Consider the following 11,305-nt stretch of genomic DNA (forward strand, 5'->3'; position numbering starts at 1 on the left):
GATACTACAACACCAAGACAATGCACTTACTTATTACTACTGAACAAGTAAAACAGATTTTTCAGGCACTAATTTTTCTACTGATCAGTATTTAGCTACTAATTACATCTGGACATGATGTGTATCTACTGACATTTTTCAAATCCACAGAGCATCTACTGACAACTAATCCTTATGTTCGAGTAGTTGCTACTTACAACTACTGACTTGGGCACTTCGGTGCTGCATGGACTGCACGAATTGAGGACTTGAGGTCAGTAGTCTTTGGTATGCAACGGCAGAGGATGGGGGTCACATTTGTGGCTCATCGACGACGGTATGGAATGGCGACGCACTTCAGTAGGCGACGACGACACGATTCACTGCTCCATCAACATCGCTTGGCCTCAACCCCCCTTCAGTAGGTTGCACACGTCTCGATCTGGCGATTAACTCGACACGACATGGCTTCAGCGCGGTGTAGCAGACATCGTAGCCAGTATCCCTGGCTTTCATCGTTGTTCTGCATCACCGCGCGGTCGACGGCTGCTCGTTGCTTCTTCACGTCTTCAGGTTCCTCCAGTAATTGGTGGCGTTGGTAATTGTTCCGACGAGATCGGTGGCACCGGACACCGCTGCGCAACAGAGGAATAAAGCCGAGGGTAGTTTGGGCCGGTGCGGCGGTGGGAGAGTCTCAGCAGTCACGCTCCAGAGAGATCTGCTGCATTGGACACCGCTATGCGACGAGGGGAATGAAGCCGACGAGGGGAATGAAGCCTGGGCAGTTCGAGGTCAGTGCGACAGTGGGGAGCCTGAAGCATCTATGCTTCTAATTTATGTTTTGGTAATCAATGATAATATGTAATTTGTGGACTAATATGTTTGAGTTAAGTTATGACAAGGTTAGTTCCAAAGATGTCACAAAGCCAAAAAAACCATGTGTGAAAGATATGCAAATGGCTAGCTCAAGGTAAAAGGTAAATGGCTAGCTTAAGGCAAAGGTATAAAATGTAAGGTATTTTTTTTACCGGTCAAAGGTGATTAGAGAAGAAAATTGGTCGAATTAATAGGATAAGTGTCGTACTATAAACAGTGTGTCTACTTGAGATATCAGAAATACCTAAATTGCTCAAACTTGTATTTCATATAGTATAAGAACATTTAGTTTGAGAAGAGCCAAAGAAAATAATGTCTTTCGAAGTTTTGAATTGTAGCGGTCAGGCCACCGAGCATGGCCGGTTTGATTGCTGTATAAACCTGGTCGATGTTGAGTAGTTTTCTAGCCCTGAACTGACTATGTGTATAGCCTGGTCTGACCGCCAAGGAATAGAGAGATTTGGACCCTCTGCTCGGGTGGCAATCTGACCGCAAGCTCAGCCAGTCTGACCACCAAGGCCAGCCGATCTGACTGTCGTGGCCAGCCGGACTAACCACCCAAGAACAGAGAGGTTTGGTACTCTGTTCCCGGCTCGCCATCTGACCGAGACACTAGGCGGTCTGGCCGCCAAACATGTGTTAGAGTAATCATCACGCTTTTTTAGCTGTTGAACGGCTAGCGGTCTGACCGCCAAAGCTGCAGAGCTGTCAGATCAATAACAGCAGCTATATTTCTAATGGTAGGCTATAAATAGAAGCTTTACTGGTTCAAGTGAAACTCTAGCACTTCACTACAATATATTTGAACACTTGCTCTTCTTCTCTCCATCTCTTGGCTTAGTAGTTGCATATTTGAGAGAGTAAGAGTATCTAGTGTATAACTTTGAAGAGTTTGAGTATTAGGGCACTAGTGATCCTTCAAGCAAGCATCATCGACTTGTTGCTCTTGGAGGTTGCCGCCTCCTAGACAGTTTGGAGATGGTTGCGCCGTTAAGCCCTTCAAAGAAGATTGTGAAGGAGGCACGGTGGTGTTTGAGAGGCTTTGAGCATGCCTTACTGGAACGGCAAAGTGTTACTTTAGTGGAATCGAGATATTGAGTAGATCGTTGCTCTATTTCGGCTTAAGATTATGATGCTCGGTGTGAGCGCTTTCTCGTGTGAGAATTGAATACTTGATAGAGAAGCAGTTAGAAGCTTTAACTCACCTCAATATATATTAGAGGTGATCAACAAATCACCGATACCACGGGATAAACTTCGAGTGATATCTCTTGATCTATTTACTTTATTGTTGAGCTAATTACTTTCATACAATTTATTTTTTTAGAATATAAATTGTTACATATCACCTTAGAATTGCAAACATTGATGTAGCTCTTAGTTGTTTTATATTGCTCTAGTGTTCTTTAGTTTATTTCCACAAAATTTTCTTAATCGCTAAATAATTAGTTTTAAAACCGTCAATCCCTTCTAATCGGTATCATAGATCCTACGTAGTCTTGGTAGTAGCCTCCAGCGAGTTCTGCCGCTCTGGTCGCCGCTCCATGGCGGGGTAAGGAAGCCAACTAGCTCGTGTTGGTACGGAGCACGAAAATAAACTAATTTATTAAGACGCGGGGGACAGGTAGATACGATCGTTAGGTGGTTTGGTCCAACGCTAGGGAACCAGGTTGTTTGGTCGGCTATCTGCTTGGCTAGTTGGTCTCATTGGTGTAGAATAGTATTATACACTTAGTATGTAGAATAGCGCAGGTCTGTATATATATATAATCGAAAAGTATACGGTGCTATCATATTTCTTTCCTTGACTTTTGAAACTGTCATGTCTATAGCGGCCCTACTTTCAGTTAACTGGCGTCGCGTACTTAGCTGGTGGCAACTTAGCATGTCATATTCAAGTGCGTCGCCGTCCGTCCGACGTGCCGCCCGGTCGCTGGCGACGCCGGCGGCTTACTTCGGCGCGTTGACGTCGTTGAAGCTTGGACCCCGATTTTCCTCCTGGTTGCTCTCGCGGCGTCGCTGTTCGTCACGCCGGAGTATTCCTTCGACTTTCGGCACAGTCTTGTCGCTGTTGCACGCTTCATTCTGACAATAGGAGCAGAAACCTTGTCGAAAAGTCGAAGGAATCTAATCCTCATCATTCCGAGAATAGGAGCAGGAACCTCGTCGAAAAGCTGAGAGTTTTTTTAATATCATTTTTACGGGAATTTCAAAATTATTACACAAAATCGCAAAAGTACAAAAATAATTCGTAGTCGCTGGACGGTGTGACGAATATAGGCTACAGTACCGTATTCGGCACACGATGTATTGAATATGGACTACAGTACCGTATTCAGCACACGGTGTGCTAAATATAGGCTACAATGTCATATTCGGTATACGGCACACGGTGTGTCGAATATGATTGGATCCGTAATTTTTCATATACGGTGTACCAAAATTCTATTTTCGATAAATGATGTGTCGAATACGAATATTAAAATTATAAATATGATAATATATTATCTATTTCGGTAAATATAATAGGTATAATTTTAGATATTTGCCTCTATCCCATGTAACACGGTCAGAAACAATCAGACGACACGGCATGGCGCCATGGTGTCGTGTAGCGTGGAGTGCAGCCGTGGGGCCTTCTAACGTGGCCCCATCGGTGCCGTACATTCGTTTCCTCGCGCAATTCATGCCAATGACCGGATGTCGTCGCTTTGCATGCACGGCATATTCGAGCGCCGTCGTTAGTTTCCAGGTAGCATTGCGTAAGCAACAGCGACAGCCCAATTGGTTTGCGCGATACAGATGCCACCTACTAAGATTAATTATATTTTGTTGGATAGTGACAGTTTCAAAATCTATATATATGATTTAAAGTTTATAGAATAAAATAAGATGGTTTAAATATTATTTTTATTTTTTTAAGGTCATCATTGATTTATTATATCAATTTAGATATAGCATTTTTTATAAAATATTTATAAACACTTAAAACTTTCGTATCATCATATTAGTCGTGAAATGTACTTCATTAGCATCGTATACTTTTAAGTATTTATAAATTTTTTATAGAAAAATACAAGATCAAAATTGATATAATAAATTAATGGTGGTAAGCAAATGAAAACGAAGATAGCATATATTTTGAGTGCAAAATAAAAACAAAATATCTCAACCAAACACTCTCAATCTCTCTCCACAACTACAAATCCAAAAATTTCTAAAGCTAAAAATAATCATATTAAAAAAAATTAAAGCTTAAACTCTGACAAACAAACTTTAATGTGCATGCCTAGCCGAGTAGTAGTCACACTCACACTGTCACACATGCTTCGCGGAAGCTTCGATCGACTCTAGCAAGCAACACATGCAGGTGAGCCGGTTCCATTACAGATTCACCACGAGAGCTGGCGAGCCCGGCCGCATCGTCGGCGAAGCAGTTAGGCATGGACCAGAAGCTGCTCCTCCTCGCGGCCGCCTCATGCGTCAACGTCACCGTGACCGGAGCGCCGGCGGGGGGGGGGGGGGGGGCGCCCGCCGTGGCCCGCCTTCTCCCTCTGGGCTGTCGCCTCCACAGCGCTCGCCGTGCTCCTCCCGCGCCGCCGGCCCGAGTGAAGAGCTCAACCGCCTCCGGCTGCCGATCACGCCGCCCCTTCTACGACCGTCAGTGCTTCCTTGGGCCTGCCTTCGCGCTTAATTTACTACCTTTTTCTTCCGCCACCGGCCGATGGGTTGTGACGGCCGTGACTCGTAACTGCCGTCGACGGCGCCGGCGCCGGCCGTGCTTGTGCACGCGCGGGATCCCATTGGAGGTTGGGCATGCCGCATGCCATGGCCCAAGTCAAGACAGCTCCAGTTATCTTCTCGCTCCAACTTAACCTTAGTTCCTAGCTTTATTATCTGTAGTTTATTTCAAATTATCAGGGCGATCACGTGGTACCTACAAATTAAACATCTACGTGTCTGGTTCTTGATTGCAAATGGCTTGATGATTCTGTTCGGTTGCAGGAGAGGATGGCGTGGCCATGGCGGCCGGCGGTTTGCCCGGCAGCTCACGTGTTACGAGATGGATCCATGAAGAGCTCGCCGGAGATTCACACTCGTTAGTTTCCACTCGATCGGATTCGGCTACCCCGGTCCATCCAGTCTTTTTTTTTATTTAAAAAAGGGCACGCATCCTCGACCTTTTTGAAGTCCTGCAGGAACCAGAGATCGATCCTGGCCGGTTGACTTCACCTTTGGAGCTTTCCCAACCGGTCCATCTAGTCTATGTGTAACGGGATCAAATATGATCAAATTGAGTAAAAATAGAAAAAATAGACAACATACGTCACCGTATTTACTAAAAGAGATAATATATCGATATATTTATAAATTTAGCACCCATATTCAGTACTTCAAATTCCGAAAAAAACATTAGAACGGTGGGTTAAAACCATATTCGGCACCTATATGGGTAACAGTATCGTATTCGGCACCTCAGACGCTAAATACGGTCCGGCCTGCTGCGCGGTCACGTCATGTCTCTGCTTTCAGCGCACAGTATTTTCGGCACATAAGGTGCCGAATACGGTGAACAATCTCGTATGTCTTTTTTCGGTGTTTGAGGTACCGAATTCGGGTTTTCAGATTTTAAGGTGCCGAACACATATGTTAGATTTGCAAATACGCTGATCTTTTATCTATTTTAGTCAATACGTCGACATATATTATTTATTTTTACATTTTTACCAATCAAACAGAGTGGGTACTTTGAGTAAGCCCGTCACAGATCGATAAAAGTCAGAGTTGGTGGAGGCAGCTACCTCCATCCAGGTCAGGAAAGAGCAGCAATCCAGGTCTCCAATGATCAATGATGTGTGAAAAAGGATTACTCAAAAAGCTTCTGTTTCTAAGAGAACTGGCCGGTACTAGTGTTTTACTCCATTATTGTATCGTTGTATTGATCAAGAAAAAATACAGTGTCATCTGTATATGCACGCCTTTACGTGTAATGGAATAAATATATGTATACAGTTGATTTACCATTATTTGTGTCTCCAGTTTTTTGTTTGATCTCGGCTGGCTTGATTAACTCTGCTGATATATATACTTACTGAGAAACAAAGATGATTCATTGAAAAGGAACAAAACAAAGCCAAACAGGAAAGGGATCGGAAAGGAACAAAAAGTTAGGTCGGTTTTGCTATACACATTTGTTGGTTGAATTTTTGCTGGTTATGGATTTATCTTCCTGACTATTTGATTAGATTTTACTCCAGTGATGATGTTGATCAAAGGGTACCCCCAAAAGAAATGCAAAATACATATAGTGCCGACGAAACAATAAATTATATGGCACACACCAGCGCGCATTACTGTAATCACACAGTGCATGATCACATCGCTCGGCACACGGCAAACATCCGAGGTACTGCAGCATTATTTTGTTGGAGTCAGACAAAGATAATTGTCTCAATATAATCGCCAGTCTACATTTGTCGTTACTTAATTGATAAGCTGGTTTGGTAGCACGTCCACATCGGTCCGAGATCGAGACAAAGATGTTACCATCTCTGTTTTTTTATTAGTCACCAGTTTTTACGGTAACAATTTTAATATTATGTCTTTTTAAATTTATAGATATTTAAAAATTTTACATCATTAGATTCGTCGTGAAATATACTTCATTAATATTGTATACTTTTAAATATTTGTGAATTTTTCTAAAAAAACGCAAAATTAAAATTGCTGCAATAAAAAAAGCTAGTTACAAGAAAATGAAAACGAAATTTATATAAATCTGACTGAATATCTCAGTGTTTGTGACTATATATATCTGAATATCCACATTGAAACCATAGCCTGTTGCTAATTTTGAGTTTATTTTGTGAACGAAGCTTCCAGCTTTGGACTTTTGGTGTTCGAGGAAGTTAACACTGCATGCCTATGTACTGTTGCAACTCAGCATGTTTTTATGTAACGTATGATCTATCTCGATGTTTATTTCTCACATCTGATATTTATATGCCTATTGTTTCTCTTATATACTATATAATTTTTTATCTATCTTTTAATATGAGTCTTAACATAAATATATACGGTCATGATAATTTTCGTGTACGGTGAATGGCCGCAGATTCATGCGTGTGCTTTTCTCTCTTTTTTTTTCTTTCTTGAAGGCAACACAATGTACCAATAGTATAGCCCACGGGCCACAACCCACTTTACATGCTTAGAGCCACAAGCCCATTTTAGCCCAGTTACATAGTATCCTATTTAGAAAAGAAAAAATTAATAAAACGAACCATGGACTGATGCAGAGGAACTAGGTAAAAGAGGCTCATTTATCTCTCAGTCCTATTTTTTTTCTCTTCTCCTTCTTTCTTTTTTTATTTCTCTTACATATTCATGATAACAATATTGTGGGCTTAGTTGGGGCAAAGCTTAAGCCGAAATAACACTGATATCACTTCATTATACATCTAATAAAATATATAAATTTATATAACCAATATGAGTAGATTACTAATACCAGTACATCACCCAAACTGCTCGCCCATAGGAATCATCAGGTCTTTTATTGTCTGCGAAGCAGTAGAGCCTACCCTTGAATCCGCCCCTGTTAGGGATGGCAACGAGATCAATTCCTGTCAGAGAATACTTTTTCATATCCGTCCCTATTTATCTATTGGGGAGAAGATTTCTTTCATCCCTATTCTCGTAGGGAATTTTGTGAGGATCGGATCCCCAATAAAAATATAAAATTAAATGATATTCGATTATTGTTATATATTAACAATGCGTATGTTGTATAAATAAGTAATTTATTAATATATACGAGAGTAATTAATACAAGATTGATTAAATAGCGTATGTTAGATAAAAAAAATTAGAGTTATTTATTATTTACTTTACGTAATGTAATATTTGTATATTTATATATTAAGAAAAACATGTATATATATGATATCAGGGATATAACGGGTACAAGAAACGTCTTCTCCTCTCCATCCCATATCAATTCGCGAAGGACGAAATCTCCCTATCCTCATTCTTAATAAAGAAATTCTCCTTAAAGAATAAAGGATCGGATCAGCATTGACGTCCTTAGCCCCTGCACGTCAAATTTGCTGCATGCCACGTGCTTTTGGCACGAAGCTTCCCTCAAAAGTTCTTTACCTTTTTTAACAAGGCAAAGCTATATATAACTGCGCCCCGAGCCGGTGAGCCCGCATCGCATCAATCAGCTAGCCAAGAACAAGAAACCTAGCCAGCCCAGGGCTCCAAGTCAACCCCGCGCGCGCCATGGACATGCCGAGACTTCTCCTCGTCGTCCTCCTCGCGGCCGCCTCGTGCGTCAACGTCTCCGCGACCCAAGCGCCGTGGCCCGTCGCGTTCTCCGCCGTCTTCCTCTGGGCTCTCGCCTCCACCGCGCTCGCTGTGCTCCTACCGCGCCGCCGCCCCGGGTGACCGGAGAGCACGCGCCTCCGGCTGTCGTCCACGTCCGCGCCATGCAATCACTGTCAGTGCTTCCTTTGACCCGCTCGCCTTAGTTTCTTTAGCTCCCGCAGGCCGCTGGCCACCCGTCCGGCAGCTGGGGTGTCGCGCATGGCCCGAGTGAAGGGAGCTCCTCCTCTCCTCGCTCCAAATTCACCTCAATTCCCTGCCTCCTCCTCGTTCCTTTTCAAAGAAAAAAAAATCCAGCTTTCTTTCCTTCCTTCGAGTTAGTAAAGGTTCTCGATCATTCTGTTCCGTTGCAGGAAAGCATGGCGTGGGCACGTCGGCAGCCGGCGGTTCGCCGGCAGTTCGCGCGTCACGGTGTCGATCCATGAAAAGCTCGCCGGAGATTCCACACTGATACCGGAGCGGTATCCAGTTAGATCCAGTCCATTCCTCAAAACATAGGTACGTACGTATGGCCCACCCGTCAGTGATAAACCCGAGTTGGTGGAGACAGCTACTTCTCCAGTTCTTTTCCGCAAAGAGAAAAAAGGACAGGTCAAGGAGTCCAGTGCTGCGTCAAGAACCAGTGGTGCACTCCACTGTCACTCATCTACTCTATATGATTGTATTGGTATTTTGAACCGAATGTTTGTATTGGTATATTGCTCAAGAAAAAGAACAGAGTCTGTAAAATTATTGGTCCTTTTCGTGTTATGGAATGGAATAATAATAAAGTTGTAATTGTACCCTTATTTGTGCCTCCAGTTGCTTGATCGATTATTGATTATATTAGCAAATGGGAATGGAAGCCCGGCCGGAAGACAGATAATTTGGTGGATCGATTGATGTCTTAATCTAGAAAGTAATTAAAGTTCATGTCCGCTTGAAATTGGTGTTGTTCTAAAATGCAAACACATGTGACTTTTATTAATCAGCGTGTCAACAAAAAGATGATTAAGACAAAATATTTGATTTTTTTCTTCCAAAAAAGCAGCTTCAAGTTGAGCTCAAAAAGGAGGGAAAGCCAAATGGAAAAGAGAAAGCAAAAAAAGGTTTCGCTATACTCTATATATACACATGTTACCTAACCTTTTGCTATTTTTTTGAAAGGGGAGATTTATTAACCTTCATCGTTACATCAAGCTGATACAATTACAAAAAAGTTTATCCTCGATCTCTGCATAATAAAGATGCACACAGCCACAATCCGAAAAAACTGCAACATGGTACATGAGACACAACCTTTTGCTAATTAATTATGAATCGATTTTTCCTGATAACTGAAATAGCTTCGAGATGTGCATCTGTATGAGTGGTTTCAATTCAATTGTTCAAAAACGTAACTTGTTTGCAAATTTGATCGCAAAAAAAACTTGTTTGTGAATTGTCCTGATTTGGACCATCATCTCAACTAATGCTTATACAATTAATGGGTCGTGTGTGTATGCCCTTAACCACGAAGCAGCAATTATTGTATGTCAACATATATAGAGGCTCTTTGGTAATGCTTCAACTCCTGATTTGCTCCACAGATCCACAGTATAGCAGATCTATCAGTAGACCTATAGCAAAAGTGAGTGATATCCCCTCGACTCGGTGGGCTAGTTAGTTTCCACGAGCGGATCTATATTTGGAGTAACAGAATCGTGAAGTCAACCCATTTGGCAAGGCTTCTCGCAGATTCATAGTGAATCCCGGATCTACAGCCCTGTCAAATGCCCCCATAATTGCAGTGGAAAATAAAGCATATAAGGTTCGACATATAAGCAACAACTACTGTGTGTATTAAAGCAGATAAGGTCGGTGAGCCTCGATGACTTGTGCGGCCCTTTGACATGTCCGTCGCAGTTTCTATTGGCTGCGCTCCCTCCTCCCTGCAGCTGTGTTCTTCACCATTCATGCCACTAATTATTCCACTTCCATGGTGTCACATCTATCCTTGCTGGAGCTGTTGATGAAGAGCTCGATCGGCACAACAATAATGTCATCAGGTGATGAAGACAGCCAGCTGCCTGCGTGTCTACTATATTCAATTATTCATCACGCAGAATAATATATAGTCGTTAAGGTGGGCAACCTGAAATAGTTTTGTCGGTGTCATTTCATACGTGATGTCTATATATTGTCGTCGAAATTTTTTCCTAGGAAAATTGTTCTCTTTCCGTTGGTCATTATTCCTGTCGAACACGTACGTAGTGTGAACGTGTCTGGAAAAGAAACGAAAATAAAGGAAGAGAAAAATTAAGGAAAGAAAAGGGAGGAGATACGCATGGCCCACGAATCTTGTGAAAGTTTGCAGAAGCGCATGAACTATCCATGGCCAACCTGAAATAGTTTTGCCGGCCGGTATCATTTCATACGTGATGTCTATATATTGTCGTTGAAATTTTTTCCTAGGAAAATTGTTCTCATTCCGTTAGTCATGATTCCTGTCGAACACGTACGTAGTGTGAACGTGTCTGGAAATTAAAGTAACGAAAATAAAGGAAGAGAAAAAGAAAAGAAAAGGGAGGAGACACGCATGGCCCATGGATCTTGTGAAAGTTAATTTGCAGAAGCGCATGAACTATCCATGCCCATAGTCTACAGCCAAGTCGTCGCTAACGCATGCAGGTTCAGGTTGATAGCCGAATCATTGGGAAAAGCACAAGCCGATCTGCGTTCGTGCTCGCGCAGCCGTCACGAGTGCCAAGTCCGCCGCCCAAGGTGGGGTTGGTCGGCACGAAATCGAGAATTTCTCTCACTGCTCACGAGTCCGGCGCCATGGGCGACGGCGACATGCACGGCTTGACGTGCATGCGCCGTGTAGGAAGGAAACGATAGGACGAAGCGGTCGTCCAAGACAGCCAAGCTAGCCACAGCAAATGGCTGTTATCAATGCGGTCAATTACATTCTACCCCCGAATGTTTTATCTACTCCGATCCGATTCAAAATGTATATAGATTTCTGCAAGTCAGAATTTTATAACTTTGATCATCAGTATATAAAGAATTTCTTAGATTAATTAAAGACGTAAGATAGATATTA

At 42.5% G+C, this 11,305-nt stretch overlaps 1 protein-coding gene across 1 annotated transcript; it reads left to right on the top strand.

The window, feature by feature from the left end:
- The first annotated feature begins 7,462 nt into the window (after positions 1 to 7,462).
- LOC133917324 (uncharacterized) lies at positions 7,463 to 9,023 on the top strand. Its single transcript, XM_062361228.1, has 3 exons — positions 7,463 to 7,483; positions 8,055 to 8,356; positions 8,595 to 9,023. The coding sequence occupies exons 1-3, from the start codon at positions 7,463 to 7,465 to the stop codon at positions 8,737 to 8,739; spliced, it is 468 nt and encodes a 155-aa protein (XP_062217212.1). The 3' UTR covers positions 8,740 to 9,023.
- The last annotated feature ends 2,282 nt before the right edge of the window (positions 9,024 to 11,305 follow it).

The sequence above is a fragment of the Phragmites australis genome, chromosome 5, assembly GCF_958298935.1.
Source record: "Phragmites australis chromosome 5, lpPhrAust1.1, whole genome shotgun sequence".
NCBI classification, from domain to species: Eukaryota; Viridiplantae; Streptophyta; class Magnoliopsida; order Poales; family Poaceae; genus Phragmites; species Phragmites australis.

What these genes read in the sequence shown, in the direction of transcription:
- LOC133917324 (XM_062361228.1), top strand. Translation starts at nt 7,463, where the DNA reads ATGGCAACGAGATCAATTCCT. An exon ending in TGGCAACGAGATCAATTCCT is followed by an intron (nt 7,484 to 8,054) that starts GTCAGAGAATAC and finishes CTGCGCCCCGAG; the next exon opens with CCGGTGAGCCCGCATCGCAT. An exon ending in GTCCGCGCCATGCAATCACT is followed by an intron (nt 8,357 to 8,594) that starts GTCAGTGCTTCC and finishes GTTCCGTTGCAG; the next exon opens with GAAAGCATGGCGTGGGCACG.